Source organism: Tupaia chinensis, unplaced genomic scaffold (assembly GCF_000334495.1).
Source record: "Tupaia chinensis unplaced genomic scaffold, TupChi_1.0 Scaffold000226_1, whole genome shotgun sequence".
NCBI classification, from domain to species: Eukaryota; Metazoa; Chordata; class Mammalia; order Scandentia; family Tupaiidae; genus Tupaia; species Tupaia belangeri.
Window position 1 is genome coordinate 808,335 of NW_006159701.1, and position 21,296 is coordinate 829,630.

General features: G+C 44.5%; 1 protein-coding gene across 1 annotated transcript in view; it reads left to right on the top strand.

Moving 5' to 3' along the window:
• GRK3 (G protein-coupled receptor kinase 3) overlaps positions 1–21,296 on the top strand; it is a 172,234-nt gene that overhangs the window by 35,095 nt on the left and 115,843 nt on the right. Inside the window, exon 2 of the mRNA XM_027771575.1 lies at positions 576–652. Within this exon, the coding sequence (XP_027627376.1) occupies positions 576–652 (77 nt within the window). The remainder of the gene's footprint in view (positions 1–575; positions 653–21,296) is intronic.

Genomic DNA, 21,296 nt, shown 5'->3' on the forward strand with positions numbered 1-21,296 from the left:
AGAATGTGTCGTGTGTGTGTGTTGGGGAAGCAGGAGCGTGTGTGGGGTCTGCGTGTTGTGTGGCATTTACGTGTGTGTGCCACACTTGTGCATAATTTGGAAAATGGTGGTATTGAGATGGGTTTTCAAAGTCCGTGAGTTATTTTCTGGAGCCTGGTCACTGCCGAAAGGCCGGCCCTGAGTCGCAGGGGAGGATTACCAATGAAACCGATGAGTTTTGTCTGTTTTTGTTTTTTAAATTGCCAAGGGGTACTGAGTGCACGAGAGAGAGAGAGAGAGAGAGAGAGAGAGAGAGAGAGAGAGAATCCCTCAATGGTGTGATCATGCCACAATCCCTTCTCCATTTCTCCATCCTGTCAGGCTTTCGGGCGTGCACACACACATGCACTCAGCATGGATTACAAGTCACTGGGCTGGGATTGGACTATGGTTGGCCATGTGGGTTTCAGCTTCCTTAACCGCCAGGCTGTGGAGGTGTCTTGAGTCAAGACATCCGTATATATTTTTTTCATTCTGGGGCTGGTTACTCAAGATGCAGACTGTCTCATTAAAACTGTGTCACTTTTCTCTTTTAGTATCCGGAGTGTAATGCAGAAGTATCTTGAGGAGAGAAATGAAATCACCTTTGACAAGATTTTCAATCAGAAAATCGGTAAGTCCCGCTTGCTTACTGGCATTGTGTAATTTCAGTAGTGAGATCGGGTGATAATACAGTGAGGTGTAAGTGTAGCCCCTTAGTGCTTCCTATCTGTCATAAGCTAAAGCTGTGGATGCAGGAAATTTCATGTAATTAAGAAGACACTTAACAATTGCTTGTCATCTTACTAACATCTCTTGTGATTAAGTTATTGAAACAGATGAGTGTGACTCTAGGTTTTAAGGCAGTTTGGGGTTGCCCAAATCGAAGGATTGGGGTACTTGGTAACCAGAAAGGAGTTCTCTCTGGACCCTGTTAGCAGCTAATGTGTCCCTGCAGGCCTAAGCCTTGGCTGGAGGCCCTCAGCCTTCCTTAAGGCTGTCTGATTTTCCTTGGTCACAGGGAGTTGGTATGTGTCTTCATAAGCAGGTGTCTACTCTGTGGTTGGCCAATGGTTGGCCATCCTTGTAACAAAGAGGTTGGGTTACCTGATCACGCTGCTTTTCATGGGTTTATGGGATTTTGATTGTCATTCTTTGTAGAGACGTGGCAGCTAATGCCTGGAGCAGTTGGGATTGCACGAGTGTGGAGTTTCAAGGCCTAGGAAGAAGTAAGGTGTGATATTCTCACCTGCCTTTTGGAAGGCTGGCTGGCAGTTGGTTTTAGGTGGCTGTCAGTAGGCTTAGCTTAGGTACTGGAACCTCAGTACCTATTTTTGTTTTTTTTCCCCTTTTTCATTCCTAAAAAACAGTTCCTGCTGTTCCCAAATTTTCTAAACAATATTTTATTCTCAGCTAAGGTAGGATTTATCATTTGGCATGCCAGCTAGCCATATTGTTAATCTGGCTACAGTAATGAGATAAATGGATAATTCTAGGGCTTTTACACAAAATCAGCTTCACCCAGGATGCTTCTTTTATTTCTTCGTGCCTCCCATAATGACTAAGATGACTTTCTGGGGAGATGTGTGTCTTCGTTGTTAGATTATTTTATTGCTGGAGGAAATCTCTTTATTAAAATTCCAAGAAGTTAAAGTTCCCTCGAACTCTATTTGTGTATCTCGTTCCGTTTCCACATTAATAGACACAGACTGAGCAACCCCTTTGAGATAATTACCTTTGAGCTAATTCTGGGCTGCCCTTTCACGTACAGGAGGTGTAGACACAGGGAGGTGATGTGGCGTGCTCTGACTCTCAGTTCTTCGAATTCTTTACCTTAATCACTCTTTTTTTAAGAATTATTTAATTTTATTTATTCATCCATCTATTTTAACTGGACCAGAGAGAGAGAGAGAGAGAGAGAGAGAGAGAGAGAGAGAGAGAAAGTGAGAAAGCAAGCCACCAGGTCCAGGACCCGAACCATGGTCAGCCATGTGGGAGTGCCCATGCCTTAACCACCATGCCACTTGCTGATATCCTATATTTGAATAATTCTTTAAAGGTGATTGAAAAGGAAATAGTAAAAATAAAATGTAGCAGGTCACCTGGTAAGAACGAAATAGATTTGTAGAAAGTTACAATGGTCTTTTATCATTCAAATAAAGTAGAAACAGATACAGAATGTCTTTGTTTTTATTTTTTTGTAAGCCAGTTTTTATCTAGTTTACAAAAGTAAGTCAATATATCAAGGTGATCTTCCAAGGATGTAGCTTCTCCAATGACCCATGAAGTACAATGGTAAAGTATGAATGAAGGGCCAGCAGGTGACCTGGAGATTAAGGCAGCTGGATCCCACATGGCTATTTCTGTGGTTTGAGTCCCAAACCTGGTGGTGTGAAAATTACATCAGGCATACGTGTATGCCCAAATCGCGAAAGGAGAATGGGGGACAAGGGATTGCATCATGGCCATCCTCCCCGGCGGTGATTTCTCATTTTCCATCTCTCTCCTCTCTCTCTCTGTCTCTCTTGGTGAGTGCAGATGCTCTGTAGAAACAAAATAAAACAAAACAAGTGGATGAACGGATTTAAAGCGGATGAAGTAAGGCATATCTGTGCTCAAGGGAAATGTGTAGAAAGCCAGTGGTCCTTCATCATATTGATACTCCATCCCAACCAAGTTCTCACAACTTTGTTGGGAGCAGATAAAAAGGGTTGGCTCTCCTTTTATTTGCTATTTGCGTCTGGTTCTTTTTGTGGTATTTGGTTAATTGTCATATATATATATAACACACACACATACACACACACACACACACACACTCTCCTTTGCTTTTGCTTTTGTACTAAAGATCTGAAAATAAAACTATCGCGTTAACTGGAGAAACTCTGTTACTTTCGGAAGAAAGGGAAAAAAGAATGACCTATTTGTTAGTTAAACTATTTTTAAAAAATTGCTGTGGGGTGCTTGTGCTCATCAGAGAGAGAGACAGAGAGAGAAGAGAAAAGTAGGAAAGCATGCCCCAAGGAAATAGCCACATGGCAACCCCTTCTCCATTCTCCTTTTGGGATTTTGGGCATGTGCACACGTGCATCTGGCACGCTAGTTCAACATTTTAAAATTTATTAAAATTCTGTTTACAGCTTAGTCAAGATATTTCACATAGCATAAAATCCATGCATCAAAAGTATACAGTCCAGTAGATTTTGTTGCATTCACAGAATTGTACAGTGACCCCTACAGTCTTATTCAGAATATTTTCTTCACCCTGAAAAGAAACTCTATCGCCATTACCCGTCCTTCCCATCCTTGGGTACTCTGAACGCTTTCTGCCTCTAAAGGTTGACCACATTGGACACTCCACATACAGAGGTCATACACCTTGTAGCTTTTTGTGTTTGACTTCTCTCATCATAATGTCTTCTAGGTCCATCCAGGGGGTAGTGTGGACCAACACTTCATTCTTTTTTATGGGTGCGTACTATTCCATTGTATGGATCCCCTGCATATTGTTCATCCATTCATCAGTCAATAGCCACATGGGTTGTTTCTGCCTTTTGGCTATTATGAATAATGCTTCTATGAAAAGAAGGGACTTTAAATAAGTTTTCTTATTTATTTCTTCTGTAAGAGAGAGAAAGAGAGACAAAGAGATAGGCATCCCAACAGGGCCTTTATGCAGTGACTTACCCCAAGTCTCAACCAGCCTAAGTCATGGGCATGTATGTCCTTAGGAAGGTCCCAGAGCACAAACCCAGGACCTTTCCCATGTGGGTCCCGTTATTATCACATGTGACTGTCTGACCCCAGAACATGATTCGAGCAAGTGGTTCCCTATTACTAAGACATAACTGGTTAAAATATGTTTAAAAAAATTGCTACAAGGTGCTTGTGCTCATCAGAGAGAAACAGAGAGAGAGGAGAAAAGTGGGAAAGCACGCCCCAGGGAAATAGCCACATGTTTGCAGTAGCCCTGACTTCCCCTGCAGCTCAGATGATAGCTATACACAGGGCCATCAGTCCTGCAGCCACCAGGACCTGAATTCTGCCGATAAACCCAATGTGTCTGGAAGCAGATTCCTCCCCAGAGCTTCTAACATCCTTTACGATGTCTAACCTACTTGGCACCCGCAGGTACATAGTGTCTGCATCTGGCTTTGCTGAGTCCCAGCACGAAAGTGTGTCTAAGATATATGGGACCCTCTGAAGTCCACAGCAGGCAGTAGAATAGTGACCAACTTCAGTGGAGAACCAGGAGATAAAAATGGCTTCAAGTATTTGATTGTTCCAGCTCCATACGGTTCCATTCAGTTTTCCCTTCTTCCCTCTCTCTCTCACTGCCTCACTCTCTCTTCCTGCCTCCTGATGAAAAATATGCTCCGGCTTAATAGAATTATTCTCAGAGCCATCCATGCAAATGCTGTTCCAGAGCAATCTCATTTGAACAAATGTATTTTATTTGAACAGTGTTACTTGAAAAATTAAATCGCCATATCTGTTCCCTTTCCCTCCCCCAAGCCTTCCACATAGCCCTTAACATTTTTAAATGAATTTGATCTGATTTAATGATTCCTCTCTGCATTAATTAACAGTGAAACCAGCTGATACATTGTGTCGATCAGGGATGTACCACAGGGGCCTATTGCTCTTCAGACTTCCTGTCTTGGAAAAGTTCAGAGCTGGGTTAGAGAGGGGTGGTGAAGACAGGAGACTGGATGTGTGTCCATGCGTACAGATCTGTGCGGGTCTGGGGGGGATCTACAACTCAGTGAAACAGGGGAAGCTGCCCAGAGGTTGGTACCAAAGAGATCCGACCTTGAACCGTAGCTTGAATGTCAACAGCTGCTTGACTTTGGGAAAAGTCCTGTTTCCTCTTTTTGCCTCATTTTCCTGCTCTGTAAGTTGGGGATGATAATTGTAACCATGTCCTAGGAAGCTGTGTTGGGTCAATGACTGGTGCACAGCCTCTGTGCACCTGAGTAATCAGAGGTTGAGTCATCGGCAGTGATAGAGCACTGGAAGGCGAGCACTAGCCCCATGCACTGTGTTCAGGGGAACACAGTGGTTCCCTTGGTTGCAAGTGCTTGTAGTTTTCATGTTGCGTCTCTAAACGAATCTCTAATCTCAGAGATCTAGACCTGGAAAACCGAAAGATTTTACACAACACAGCTGAACACCCTCCCATCTTATAACGTGTCTGAAACAGTCGCAAACAGCGTAAACCTGTCGGAATTGGTATAAACCAGTCTTAACGAGTAGAAACCTGTCTGAACTGGTATAAACCAGTTGGAACCCATCTGAACCTGTCGAAACTGGTCTGAACCATCCTGAACTGACATAAACTGGTCTGAACTAGTGGCAAATATAAACAAGTCAGAACTGGTCTGAACTGGTATAAACTGGTCAGAACCAATATAAACAGGTCTAAACCAGCTGGAACAGGCAGGAACCAGCAAAAATGAGTCTGAACCGGTATAAATTGGTCTGAACCAGCCAGAATCATGCAAAGCACATGCCAAGGACACAGATGTCCTCATGCGCCAAGAATGACATAGGAAGCACATGCAATAACACACATGTTTCTCCAATGCTGGTGGCACAACAGTAGCATGTTTTTAACATGTTGAGGATGACACAGCACCTGCACACCAAGGACACTCAAGTCACCTGCATGTTAACACATGTCAGTAGCATGTTACTCGCTTGTCAAAGGTGGGATACCAACTACATTCCGATTACATGCATGCCGTTAACATGCAAATAGCATGTCGCCCATATGTCAAAAGCTACACACCAATTACATGACTACAACATACATGCCACTCGTTATTCACATGTCATTTGCATGTTATTCACATGCCATGACTCACATGCCAACGACAATATGTCACTCTCATGTCAGTAGCATGCTATTCACATGTCAAGACCGACATGACAAGCACATGTCAATGACATAAATGCGTCTCACATGTCAATAGCATGTTCGTGTGGCAACAATGACACACTACATACCAGTGACACACCAACTATACACCTATGTTACTCACATGTCATTCACATGTCAGGAGCGACATGTCAATTACATGCCTACGACATACATGTCATTACCGACCATTACTGTCTGAACCATTTTGAACTGGTCAGAACCAGTTTGAACTGTCTAGAAGCAATTCTAAAAGGCCAGAACCAGTTTGAACTAGATCGAGCCAGTTTGAAACTAGTTAAAATGAATTTGAACTGGCCAGAACCAGTTTGGACCGACCAGAACCTATTTGAACCAGCTAGAACTGATTCGAACCAGTTTGAACCACCTAGAACCAGTCCATACAGGGCAGAACCAGTTTGAACCCATTTGAACCAGCCAGAAATAGTTTGAACTGGCCAGAACCGGTTTGAACTGGCCAGAACCTGTTTGAACCAACCAGAAATGGTTTAAACCAGTTTGAACCAACAAGAACTGGTTTGAACCAGTTGGAAGTGTTTTGAACAGTACATAACTGGTTTGAACTGGTTAGAACCAGTTTGAACTAGTTATAGCCAGTTTTAACTGGCCAGAACCAGTTATAACTGGTTTGAGCCTGTTTGAGCTGGCCAGAACAAGTTAGAACTGGCCGGATCTGGTTACAGCCAGTCAGAACCGATTTGAACTAGTTTAAACTGGTTTGATCCTGTTTGAACTGGTTTTAACCATCCAGAACCAGTTTGGACTAGTTTGAACTAGTTAAAACCAGTTTGAGCCAGCCAGAACCGGTTTGAACTGGTCAGATCTGGGTTGAACTAGTCAGAACCAGTTTGAACTATTTAAAACCAGTTTGAATTGGCCAGAACCAGTTAGAACTGGTGTCAGCCTGTTTGAGCCGGCCCAAACCAGTTTGCACTGGCCAGAGCTAGTTAGATTCATTTTGGACCAGTTTGAGACACCCAGAACTGGCTTGAACTGGCCAGAACTGGATCAGCCAGAATCGGTTTGAACCAGTTTGAGGTAGTTAAAGCCGGTTTGAACCTGTGTGAACCGGCTAGACTCAGTTTGAACAGACCAGAACCAGATTGAACTGGCTTCTGCTACCTTAAACCAGTTTGAAGTGGCCTGAACTGGTTTGAACTGGTATGAATTGGTTTGAACTGCTAAAACCATTATGGGCTGGCCAGAACTGATTTGAACCAGCCATTTGTGATTGATCCAGATAGGTTCAGACTGCTTTTGACTGGTTCACGATGGTTCAGGATGCTTCAGGCCAGTTTTGACTGGTTTGGGCTGGTTCAATCTGGTTCAGTCCAGTTTATTCTGGTTCAGGTTTGAACTGGCTTGGTTCTAGCTTGTTTAGACCAGTTAAAACTGCTTCAGGCTGGTTCAGAGCAATTCAAACCAGTTCTGGCTGGTTCAAACTGGTTTAGACCAGTTCAAACAGGTTCTGGCCAGCTTAGACCAGTTAAACCTGGTTCAGGCTGGTTCTAGCCAGTTCTGGCTGGTTTAGAACAGCTCAAATTGGTTCCAGCCGGTTCTAGTCAGTTCAAACCAGTTCACACTGGTTCAAACCGGTTCTGGCTGGTTCAAGTCAGTTCAGACCGGTTCAATCCAGTTCTGGCCTGTTCAGACTAATTCAAACTCTTTCAAGCCAGTTCTGGCTGGTTTAAACTTGCCCAAACCAGTTCTGACCGGTTCAAACTGGTTTAGACCAGTTCAAACAGGTTCTAGCTGATTTAGGCCAGTTCAAACTGGTTCTGGTCAGTATAAACTCGCTCAAGCCAATTCTGGCTTGTCCAAATGGGTTTGAACAGGTTCTAGCCGGTTCAGACAGGTTGAAACTGGTTCAGACCAGTTCTAGCTAGTTCTGGCCAGTTTAGACCAGTTCTGGCCAGTTCAAATTGGTTCAGACCAGTTCAATCAGCTTCTGGCTGATTTAGACCAGTTTGAACACGTTCTGGCCAGCTCAGCTGAGCTCAAATTGTTTCAGGCTTGTTCAAACAGGTTCTGGCTGGTTCAGATCAGCTTAAACTGATTTAGACCAGTTTAAACAGGTCCTAGCTGATTCAGACTGACTCAAACTGGTTTAGACCGGTTCAAACCAGTTATGGCCGGTTCAGACCAGCTCAAGCTCTTTCTGGCCAGTTTAAACTCACTCAAACCAGTTCTGACTGGTTCAAACTAGTTTTGACTAGTTCAAACAGGTTCTAGCTGGTTTACACTAATTCTAACTGGTTCTGACCAGTTCAAACAGGTTCTGGCTGGTTCAGACGAGTTTAAATGGGTTATGGCTGGTATAAACTTGCTCAAACCAGTTCTGGCTGGTTTAAATGGGATTAGATCGGTTTGAACAGGTTCTAGCCAGTTCAGACTAGTTCAAACTGGTTCCGGCCAGTTCTAGCCAGTTCTGGCTGGTCCAAACTGGTTTTGACAGGTTTAAACAGGTTCTGGATGGTTACCACCGGATCATACTGGTTCAGGTTGGTTCTGGCTGGTCAGAACCAGTTTGAACCAGTCAGAACCTGTTTGAACCGGCCAGATCCTGTTTGAACCAGTCTAAGCCAGTTTGAACTGGCCAGAACTGGTTTGAGTGGTTTAAACTGGCCAGAACTGGCTTGCACCAGTTTGAACTGGTCTGAATAGGCCAGAACTGGATTGAACAGGTCCAAAATGACTTGAACCAGCCAGAATTGGTTGGAGCCAGTGTGAACTGGTTTGAACTGGCCAGAACCAGCTTGAACAAGTTTGAATCGGTCTGAACTGGCTAGAACCAGCCTGAACCAGTTTGAACTGGCGAGAACTGGTTTGAGCATGTTTAAACTGGTCAGAACCAGCCTGAACCAGCTTGATCCTGTGAGAACCAGCCAGAACCTGTTTGAACTGGTCTAAACCCATTTAAATCAGCCAGAACTGGTTTGAGCGAGTTTATACCGGCCAGAACTGGTTTGAACTGGTCTAAACCAGCTAGAACCTATTTGAACTGGTCTAAACGAGTTTGAACCGGTCAGAACTGGTTTGAGCGAGTTTTAACTGGACAGAGCCGGCTAAAGAGTTTGAACTGGTATGAACAGGCCAGAACCAGATTAAACCAGTCTGAACCAACTTGAACCAGCCATTATGATAATAAAATTTAAAAAAAGAGAAAATGACAAGAAAAAAAGATTAGTTTTAGCGTCAGGGTTTGTGTTGGCGTCATCCTTCACTTGACGTTTGCGTAAGCACTCGAGTTTGCATTTACGTTAACTCCTGTATTTGCATTTGCCTTAGCTCTTGCATTTGCATCAGCATTTGCGTTAGTGTTTACTTTTGCGTTTGCCTTAGTGCTGTATTTTTGCATTAGCATTAGCACTAACGTTTATATTAGTGCTTGCATTAACGTTAGCATTAGTGTCTGCGTCTGCGTCAGCGTCTGCGTTAGCATCTGCGTCAGCGTTTGCCTTAACGTTAGTGTTAGCGTTAGCGTTTGTGTCAGCGTTTGCCTTAACGTTAGTGTTAACGTTAGCGTCAGCGTCAGCGTTTGCGTTTGTGTTAGCACTCACATTTGCGTTAGCTTTTGCCCTAGTGTTATTGCTTGCATTAGTGCTAGAACTGGTCCAAACCAGTTTGAACTGGTCTGAACAGGAATGAACCGGCCAGAACCTGTTTAAACCAGCCAGTACCTGTTCAAACCGGTCTAAACCAGTATGAAAAAGGATATATTAGTTCAACAAATTATTACCTTACACAGTCCTTTTTTAAAAAGAGAAAGGTTTCTGAGCAGCCTCTATATAAATAAAAGTGGACAGAGGCATGCCATAGGTAAATATTTTAAAAATTTGAGGGGCCAGCGGGTGGTGTGGTGATTAAGGCACTAGACTCTTATATGACCAACTATGGTTCAAGTCCCAAACCTGGCAGTTTGCTTTCTCATTTTCCCTCTCTTTTTCTCTTTGTTTCTCTCTGGTGAGCACGTGTACCCTATAGCAAATTAAAAGACAAATAAATAAAATTAAATAATTCTTTAAAAAATATTTGATAACTATACATAAACCACAGAAATACTAACAGCACAAGCAGCACGAAAGAAAACATTTTAGGATTACTTTTTCTTCAGTTTTGATGAACAAAGTTACCAATCTATTTTTTAATTTAATTTAATTTAATTTTTCTTCTTCTTCTTCTTTCTTCTTTCTTCTTCTTCTTCTTTTTTTAAAAAAAAACGTTTGATCCCTATACATCACTTGGCTTATGAAGAGAATTTGTTCACCATGAAATACATGCAGGCCCATCTATTTTATAATTTCTAAAATTATTGCTAAAAGTGTTTTGTACTTTAAAATCTGAAAACATTCATATCTGTAGCTTCTGATCCAAAAACTGCGGAGGAATTGTAGTAAACCGAGCACTTTGGCATATGGTTGTACAGAGAGAGAGAGAGCTCAACCTGGGGACCCGTTCCACCCTCTGTTTTCCCTTTAGTCTCAGTGAAGGGCCTTCCCCTGACAGATGTCAGAGGTGGACAGTGACAGAGTCAGGTTCCCACCCTAGCTTGCCTATGAAACTTGCTCCGTCCAAGAGCAACCAGAGCCACGGAGAAGGAAAACCTGCGGCCCCATTCAAGTCAGCATCAATTACCCAAGCCTGTGTGGAGACCCTTAGTGCGGGAGAGTTAAGGAGCAGAGAGGAACACTTGACTAAGCACAGCTAATTGGATTTTTGATTGCAAGGCAATGCAGCAAGAGCGAGGGGGGACCTCACTAAATTAGGGCCACGGGTTCCAGACAGTTTCAACTTGAGTTTCCTCATTAAAATGCTGGCCCGAGAGGAAAAACACTAGGAGAGAGGGAGAGGCCGTTACTTAAGGAACCCACCAGTGGGACCAGCAGGCAGCATAATCGTTACATCACTGGACTCCCACATAGTTGACCGTGAGAGTCCCGGACCCGGCAGCTTAAAATTCACACCGGATACGTGTACGTGTGCGCCCAAGACCCTGAGAAGAGAAGGGAGGGAAAGTGACTGTGGCATGGTTATCCTCACTGGAAGTGCGATTTCTTGCTTTCTGTCTGTCTCTGTCTCTCCAGTGAGTGGATGTACCCTACAGTAAAAATCTCTCTCTAAAAACAAAACAAAAAAAACCCGGCAGCAAGGCAATGTTTTCATTTGACTTTATTCTGTGTGTTGGATGAAACAGGTCTGGGTTCGATTCCTGGCGTGAGGGCCTACCTAAGCTAGAGGTTCCACCTGGCCCTGTGGTGCAGCCTCCATAGCTTTGAAATGTTGGGACATCTGAGAGATTAGGGTGTGAAGGGTAAAAAGGCGAATCCAGTTCTATGAGAAAATTTGGTGTTTATTGTTTGCTTGCTTTTTTGCTTATTAGTTCCATTAGAGGGTACATGCATTCACAGAAGAGGAACAGAGAGGCAGACAGACAGGGAGAGGGAGGAGGTACCCCCCGATGGGGCAGCGTCCTGCCACAGTCCCATCTCCTCCATTTCTTCATCTTGTTGGGATTTGGGGCATGCACATACGTGCACCTGGGATGTTCTGCTGGGTCTGGGACTTGAACTGTGCAATTAACCATGTGGGATCTGGCTCTCTTAACCATCAGGTCACAGGGCAGGCTTTTTTTTTTTTTTTTTTTTTTTATAATTTTTATTCGGGTTCTTTTTTTTTTTTTTTTTTTTTTTAAACAGTTTATTAGGGTTAGCTTTCTTTCTTTCTTTCTTTCTTTCTTTTTTAAGTTTATTAGGGTTGGTTTTCCTTTTTAAAGTTATCCTTCAGCTTTTTTTTCTTTTAAAAAAGCAGACAGAAAAAAGATTCAGAAAAGCTATGTTTGGGAACCAGCAGTTAGCGTAATGGCTATGTCGTTGGACTCCCACGTAGTTGACTGTGGTTTGCGTCCCAGACCCGGTGGCTTAAAACTCACGCCGGGCGCGTGTGCGTGCGTGCCCAAGATCCCAAGAGGAGAATGGAGGAGAAGGGATTGCGGCATGACCATCCCCCCTGGGGGGTGATTTCTCGCTTTCTGTCTCTGTGTTTCTGTCTGTCTGTCTGGCGAGCACACGCACCCTATAGTGAAAAAAAAAAAAAAAGAAAAAATAAAGATTCAGAAAAGCTATGTTTTACTGAACTAACACAGTTCTTTAACATCTACTAACCACTAGATCTAAAGAACACTGGGGTGTGGCCATGGGGCCCCTGATCTACAGGCTGGCAAATCTGCTTACTTTAACATCTCTGCTATTTATTTCCCCTGAGTTCTTCTGATCTCGTGACTGACAGGCGTTACAGTAGTTGAAGATGCTGATAGCTATCTGTGTACCAAACACCAAACTTTTTTTTTTCTTTGAAGTTTTTGCCATAGGGAACGTGAGTTCACCAGAGACAGAGAAGGACAGAGAGAGGGAAAATGAGAACTCATCCCCAAGGGAGATACGGCTACACTGCTGTCCCTTCTCCTCCATTCTCCACTCAAGATTTTGGGTATACACGTGGGTGCCCAGTGTGATGTTCAAGCTGCTGGTTCCAGGACTTGCACCAGAGTCGGCCACGTGGGAGTCCAGTGCCTTAACCACCACGCCTCCTGCTGGCCCTGCTTCTTGTTTGTTTGTTTCTATTACAGGTCACATGCTTGTCAAACAGACACACACACACACACACACACACACACACACACAGAGAGAGAGACAGAGAGAAAGTGAGAAAGCAGTCCCCCACCCCAGCAATGGCCATGCAACAACTCCTTCTCTCCCATTCTTCTCTTGGGATTTTGGGCACATGCACCTGGTATGATTTTAAAGCCACCTACCAGGTCTGGGACTGGAATGGCATAGTCAGCCATATGGGGTCCGGCTGCCTGTACACCCAGCTGACCCAGTAAAAGATTCTTCTTCTTTTTAAAAATAATTGTTTATTATTATTATTTAATGTTGCCAGAGAGAGACAGGAGAGAGAGAGAGAGAGAGAGAGAGAGAGAGAGAAGGAGAGAGAGAGAGAGAAAGAAAGTAAGAAAGCAAGTCACGAGGTCCAGAACTTGAACCTCAGTTGGCCATGTGGGAGTCCAGCACCTTAACCATCATGCCACCTGCTGCTCCCCCCCCCCATTGGTAAAAGATTCTTAGGGATGTGTGTCAGAAGAGAAATCCCAGCAAAGGCAAGGACAGGGAGATTTGTTTTTGTCCTTCAAAGAGACTAATTGCAACATTGGAATGCAAGGAGAGAAGTTAAGATAGCCTTTCTTAATTTTGAGATTTATTCATTTATTTACTTAATTCCATTTGTTATTGTTATTTTTTCTTAAATTTGACCAGAGAGAGAAAGGGAAAGTGAGAAAGCAAGCCACCAGGTCCGGGACTCGAACCGTGGCCAGCCATGTGGGAATCTAGTGCCCTTAACCATCACGCCACCTGCCAGCCCCAAGGACAACTTTTTAAAGATGCCAGTATCCTTATCTTGTGATCTTATTCTCTGAAGAACTTTTTTTTTTTTTTTATTGAAATTTTCACTGCTTTGAGCGTGGATGAAAAATTAATTTCTGAAAAAATATTCGTTGTTAGTCTTCAGAATTTGTTTTTCAGAAATCCATCTCTACCTTATCATAGAACGTATGACTATTTCAGATCAAAATCAGTTTTGTCTTCAGGCTTCCACTTTCAAACCAGCGAGGGAGTTCAGGATTGGCCCTGGGCAAGGACTCGGAGCAGGCTGGTTTGCTGGGGACAGATTTTGCCCCCCCCCACCCCCCCAGTCACGTTTTGGTTTACTATTTTCAGACCGTGCCTGGTTTCTTCCTCCTGAGTTGGCAAACATACAGGAATCCAAGTGTTACTCTTTTCCCTTGTTCACTGATCAACACACTTGAGGCTTGTGTTACTTTTTGAAGCTTTTTATGGATGTATGATATGCATACAATAAAACGCATTTTCTTGAAGAATAGCTTGAGTTTTGACATAACCACTATCACGATCCAAATATAGGCCATTTTCCTTCATTCCAGAAGTGCACTCTGTCTCCTCTGTATTCAGTTCACCCCAGCCCTAGGTGGCTACAACCTGCTTCCCATCACAGTAGATTGAATTAGGCCTTGCTAGAACCTCATAGACATAACATTAAGCAATATGTATTTTTTGGCGTCTAGTTTATGTGGTTCAGCATAATATCCCTGAGATTCATCCGTATTGTTGATTGTATAGGGATTTTGTTTTGTTTGCTTTTGATTGCTGAATAGTATTCCATTGTGTGGGCTGGGACCAGCAGTGGGTGTAATGGCTATGTCGCTGAACTCTCATGTAGTCGACCGCGGTTTGAATCCCAGACCCGGTGGCTTAAACTCACACCAGGCATGTGTGTGTGCGTGCCCAAGATCCCAAGAGGAGAATGGAGGAGAAGGGATTGTGATGTGACCATCCTCCTGGGGGGTGATTTCTCGCTTTCTGTCTCTCTCTGTCTTTCTGGTGAGCATATGTGCCCTATAGCAGAAACCTCTCAAAAAAAAAAAAAAAAAACAAGAAAGCAAGCAAGCCAGCAAGTCCTCTCCCCCCAGGGATGGATGTCCACGCCGCAATCCCTTCTCCTCCATTCTCCTCTCAGGATCTTGGGCACGCATGTACACAATGCCTGGTGTGAGTTTAAGCCACCGGGTCTGGAACTCGAACCACGGTCAACTACATGGGAGTCCGGCGATGTAGCCATTACGCCAACTGCTGGTCCTGAAAGCTGCCACTTGTTATGCCTCTCTCCATTCGTCACCTGTGCCACCGCCACCGTAGCCACCACTCTGTCCCAGGTGTTTCAGAACGGCCCTACCTGGCTACCCAGCTTCCGTGTTCTCCCTGCAGCCTTTTCCTGTGGGTTCCGGTGACCTGAAAACAGTTTCATCACATCCCTCTTGTGCTCTAAGCTGGATAGAGTCCCCTTGTTACCGTCATCCAGGTGACCAGAACTGGCCTCCGTCTCTTTTCATCTTTTCCACCCTGGCTTATTTCCACGGCCCACTCTGTCACCCCGCTGTCCCTGCCCGCTTCCTCGCACATCCGTGTCCCTCTGCGGAACGCCGCCTTCTGTTCCCGGCGTTTCTCAAACACCCACCATTCAAGGATTCGCTCAGAATTCCTTGTTTCCAACTGTACGTAATCTCCCTCCGGATGTCGCACCTGCACCGTCTCCGGCGTCGGTGTGGCACGTTCCATGGGAAACGCACCATTGTGAGCTGGCGCCCTGGCGTCACTGCCCTGACTGGAGCATACGTTCCTGGAGACCAGAGACAATCTCAAACTCTTTCCTGTCCGTCATTCTAAACTGTCTAGCTCAGTATTTCCACGTCGGAGGAACCGACTTTATTATTTGTTCCTCTGGTTGACTCTTAGTTTCAACATACATTTCAGCAGCCTTAGTGAAAAACTCTTCTCTGCAGCCCTCAGTGCAAAGAATGTGTTCGCACGGCACGTGGTTATTTTCCTAGTGTGATGGCAGCTGGGAGAACTAACAGCCCACCGAGCGGACGCCCAGGGGTCTGCTCTGTCATCTTGCAGTAGGGCGCGGGGGTGGCAGTGCACAGTTGGGGTGGGTGTCAGGATGAGCATCCCCGGGGAGAGAGGCTCAGTCGGGCAGCTGTTTCAAGCAGACAGGCTGTGGAGGAGCAGCTATGTCGATTTTCCTCCGCTCGTACAGAGAGCGGAAGGGAACGTTCATTGGTCACGCCCACGCCACTTCCGGGGGCAACATCCTTGTCACTAGAGGATGGTGTAGGGCACTGAGTGTAGCCACCTTTAACGAATTCTGAGTGTAGTCTCTCACCAGAGATTTTCAGGTTACCCTGTGACTTTAAAAATACCTCTACTAGGAGGCCAGCAGGTGGCATGGTAGTTGGGACGCTGGAATCCCACATGGCCAACCATGGTCCACTCCCATACCCATTGGCTTGAAACTCATGCCAGGCACATGTGTGTGCCCAAGATCCCGAGAGGAGAACGGAGGAGAAGAGATTGCAACCAAGATCCTGAGAGGAGAACGGAGGAGAAGGGATTACAACATGGCCAACCCCCTGGGGGGTGATTTCTCACTGTTTCTCTGTGTCTCTCCAGCGGGTGCACACACCCTATAGCAAAACTCGCTCTCAAAAAGAAACAAAAAGAACCGCTGCTATTTAATTGACAAGTTACAATATTCATTTAGTCACAGCAAAAATGAATTTGGACCAAACCATCACAGAAAACATCTTATCACTACCGTAAATACTCTTTTCACAGGCTCTGTTCTTTTAGTCATGAAGCCTCTCGCTAACATCCTCATTTTTTAAATTATTACTTTAAAAATGATTTATTTTATTTTATTTATCATTGTTATTATTTTTTATTCATTAATTGACATTGAACCACATCTTTATAGTGTACAACATTTCTTTTTCCGGCATAAATACCATGCATGTCAGTCAAGCCAAAGATATTACTCTATAACTTATCAGCAACTAGCTTCTCATTTTTTGGTCAATTAAGCGTACTTTGACTTGTTTTTTCCTTCCCCTCCCCCTTTTCTCCCTTCCATACTAAACTTTTTTTTTTTCCACATCTTATTAATTCACGAAATACCATGAACTAAAAATATGGACAAAGCTAGAATCTAGTGGCAAGTGCACTGTAATTTTTTTCTGAAACATTTTTAAAGTTAATTAATTTACATTCATTCCCTGAGCATCGTCACAGCATACAAAATGTGATTTCCCATCCATAATATACTGCGTAGTAGCTTAATCATACATGTTATCATCAATAATTTCCCATGTCTAGTTTCACGTGTGTGTGTGTGTGTGTGTGTGTGTGTGTGTGTGTTTCCCCGCCGTATTTCTCACTCTCTGCCATCCTCATTTTCTAATAGTATTCGGGGGTGGATGCAGGCAGGCAGTCTTGGTGTATAGATGTCACCACTGAGTACCTGTTTTAGGTTAGGTTAGCATATAGCATGCAGATGCCAGGGCTGTCTGGGGCCAGACATCGGAGCAGGTGTGTGTCGTATCACAGGGTCCCTCCGCAAATGAATAGCAGCAAACTTTAAACTTCAGGGCTTGCCGTATTTAGGAGAAAGAGCCCCAGACCTGAATTTACAACTGAGTTTCAGTGTTTATTTATTTATTTATATAAAATGATGGCCCGCTTGTATTAGAAATGATTCCCCAGGAGGCTTTTTGGCACATCAAAGCTTTCAGCAAATGCTGAGTATTTATGTGAGGCGCAAACGCAGAGGGACAGCCTTGTGAATGGGACCCTTGGCTGGCTGGATTCAGGCCAACGCTGCAGGCACGTTCCAGCCCTCTCTGTGTGATAAAGCAGACCTGCCGTGCCGCCTTCTAGGAGCTTGCTCTGCCCATGCTGGAGTCTCACTCTTTTCCTATCTCAGTTTTAATTTCCTGCCTCTGAGTACTTGTTCATTTCTCTCTTCCTCTGGACTCTTCTCTTGCCCATCAGTCTCTCCGAGGCGAGCTGGTGTGTCACTTCTTCCTGAAACCATCTGCGGCTCTACCCCCTGCCAGACTGGTCTTCCCTTTAATAAGTTTGTCAGATGTTTATGGAGCCAATTAAGTCCTAGTGATTATGCTAGGGAATAGAAAGAAAAAAGAAATACGACCTTCGTGTAGCCCATAGCCTACTGAGGGGATAAACGAGGAAATTGCTGCTACTTATTGGAAGAGGTGCATCTTTTTTTAAAAAAGCTTTTTGCTATAGGGTACATGCACCTGTTGGAGAGAGTCAGAGAGAGAAAGCGAGAAATCGCCCCTCTTCTGGGGGTGAGGAGGCCACGTTGCAATCCCTTCTCTTCCATTCTCCTCCTGGAGATTTTGGGTATGCATGCACACGCGTCCACTGTGATTTTCGAGCCGCCAGGTCCAGAACGTGAAACGTGCTTGGGCATGTGTGAGTCCAGCACTTTAGCCACTACGTCACCTGCTGGCCCCGGAAGTGCATCTTTTTTAGCATGATAGAACCATATTCCAAAGGTCCAGAGTCATGTTTAACAGGGAAATGCTAGAGGGACTTCTGTCAGCACCTGAGGGATGACAGGGAACCAGGAACGAACACACAGATCACCCAAACAGAGCCAAGAGGTCTACCTGCCCCTGAACCTGAGCTGTTGAGAGTCAGAAGGGTTCCTTAAACTGCAGTGCTCATTCCCAAACCCCAACACAGGCCAGCTCCAGAAACTTCCAAACAGAAGACCCAGAACCTAGAGTAAAAATGGGCAAAGACTATTGAAAGACAGGTCATGGGAAAGGAAAAAAAAAATGGAGCTAAAGGGAAAAAAAATTAACTTTTTTTTTTTTTTTTTTTTTTTTTAGAATGAGAGAAACATAAATTAAGTTGGTTCGAAATAATTTAAAAAATATCTTTTGAATGGCAAAAATTCCAAAAATGAATAGTACACTTTTTTTTTTTATGTCTGTGGCTTTCAAAACAGGCACTCCTACCCATTGTTGGTGGACATTTAAATAGGAGCTACCTTAGTGGAGGCTAATTTGCCTATTAAAGTAACAAAATATTGGACCAGCAGGTGGCATGGTGGTTAAGGTGCTGGACTCCCACATGGCCAACTGTGGGTTGAGTTTCAGACCTGGAGGCTTGCTTTCTCACTTTCTCTCTCTCTTTCTGTCTTTCTCTGGTGAGCACATGTGCCTTCTAACAAATTAAAAATATAAATATATAGAACAATAAATGAAATAAAATCATTCTTTTAAAAAAGAGCCAAACATTTCTTTTAAAGAAAAGTAACAACGGGGCCAGCAAATGGCGTGGTGGTTAAGATGCTGGGCTCCTACATAGCCGACCATGGTTTGAGTCCCGGACCTGGTGGCTTGCTTTCTCACTTTCCCTTTCTCTCTCTCTCTCTAGTCAAAATTTATTAAAAATGATAATAAATAAAATTAAATAAATAATTGTTTAAAGACATTTTAAAAAATAACAAAATATCAATATCACCTTTAACGCTGAGGTTTTCCTCTGAAGAAACCTACTGATGGCTATTCATAGAAGCAATTTTGTAAAAAAAAAAAAAATTTGGAGCAACCCAAATGCTCCTTATTGGGGAGCAGGTTGCATGGATTATCGTTCACGTGCTAGAATACTGCAGAGCTGTACAAAGGAGTCGCGCGGCCTCACGACTGCTGTGTGAAGTTGTAAGGTGCGGGGTTATGGAGAAAGGGTTTTGTGGGCAGTGTGTATATTACAGTGAGAAGGAAGAGTTTGTATTTGTGCCTGGTTTATATTGTTTTGGAAGATAACAGCGGTGTCTGTAGCAGGGAAACCCCAAATGCCAGGGTCCTTGCACGTAGAGTTTCCTCACTCAGGAACAGTCCAGGGGCAGGTGTTTCTGATTAGCATGGCATCCTTCCCCATGGGCTGAGCTCTTCCCATCTTGTGGCCCTGGTGCCCCTTAGGGCTTGGAGATCTCTTCATCTCGCTGGGAGAAAAGACGATGAAGATGTCGCCCCAGTTTTTTGCCAACCCTGGCCCTGAGCGACACACATCACTTCCCCTAAACCTTGCGAGAGATTAGTCATGGCGGTCACCTTGCAAGTGTTGGTGGGTGCTACCTGACTGGGAAGATGAGGGGGCAGGGTGGGAAGCAATCTTCCACTTTATACCTTTGGGGGGAAAATGTATATATCAGCATACATATATATATTAGCTATATAGATAATTTTTTTTTTTTTTTTGTAGAGAGATTTTTGCTATAGGGCACCTGCATTCACCAGAGACAAAAACAGAGTGAGAAAGTGAGAAATCACCCTTCAGGGGAGATGATCACACCACGATCCCTGTTCCATTGTCCTCTTAGAATATTGAGTATGCACGCACACATGCCCAGCGTCAGTTTTAAGCCCCAGGTCTGAGACTCGAACCGTGGTCACCTATGTGGTAACCCAGTGACATAACCATTACACCATCTGCTAGTCCCACTTTGAATATATTTTTAAAAAATTGAATCATAGCCAGGCACATGTGTGTGCATGCCCAAAATCCCAAAAGGAGACTGGAGGAGATGGGTTTGCAGTGTGGCCATCCCCCCCCAACCCAGTGGGGTAAATTCTTGCTTTTTGTCTCTTTGTCTCTGTCTGTCTGGCAAGTGCATGCATCCAGTATCAATTCATAAAGTAAAAATAAGCAGTCGCGGTGACGTGGGACAACGCCTTGAAAACGGTAAGAAGAACCCTGTACTAAGGGAGCAGAGAAGGGGGCAGAGCCTGCTGGCCTGGGGAAGAGTGACCTCTGAAAGCTTACTGCTTTGTGTATGCTGGTAGGTCATGAAGGTGATGTCTGCAGGGGCTGTGGACTGTGGGAAAGGGGATGGATGGAGTGGACGGCTGTTTGGTGGGAAAGAGCTGAGAGAGAAGGAGCCCGTGCAGAGGAGCGGAGGCCCAATGTTAGTATTCGAGCTGCAAGTGCCTGTGCCTGGCTGTGCTGGCCAGGTGGGGCGCGGGGCCTGCACATCAGTGACATTCGTGCTGCAGAGCTGTCTGGGAAGAGCTTGGTGCGTGTGAGAGGGGGCTGGGTCTCGCCAGCTTTCTGTGCAGCTGTGTTGGAACATTTTGAAGCCGGGCAGTTTCATGGTTGGGTCTGAGCAGCAGTGTGGAGGATGGATCGGCAGGGAGACTGGGTGAGGGTCTGGGAGCCTTGCGAGAATGCTGTTGCCCTAATCTGAGGAAGATGCAATCTGCCGTCCACATACCTCCCCTACGAAGGGAACTTGACCCTTCATACAAGTCAACTAGGTATTAGCTTTTTATGTATCTGTCAGTGTCTCCGATCAGATTATAATTGTTTTGAGAACGTACATGTGCTCATTGGAGAGAAACACAGAGAGGGAGGGAAAGTGAAAAATCACCCCCCAGAGTGGATTGCCATATCGTAACCCTTTCTCCCCCGTTTTCCTGTTGGGATTTTGGGCACACACACATGCACCCAGTGTGATTTTCAAGGCACTGGCTCGAAGACTTGAACCCCTGGAGTTGATTCAGTGCCTTAACCACCTTGGCACCTGCTGTCCCCGAGAATCCCTTCATTTTGCACTTACAGTTTCACGAATACTTAATGATCGATTGCCTTGTTTTCAGTGAACTTTTATTGAAATATACATATGGAAACTTGCTGGCATCATGAATTCATGTAGACTCGTGGGCCATTCCAGAGCAAACACACACATATCAGCTGGCTGGCTCTTATTCAGTTTCTTCCTTGTTAAAATTATGGTTAGGAGACCAGCACTTGGCATAATGGCTATGTTGCTGGACTCCCATGTCTTCGACCACAGTTCGAATCCCAGACCTGGTGGCTTAAAATCACGACGC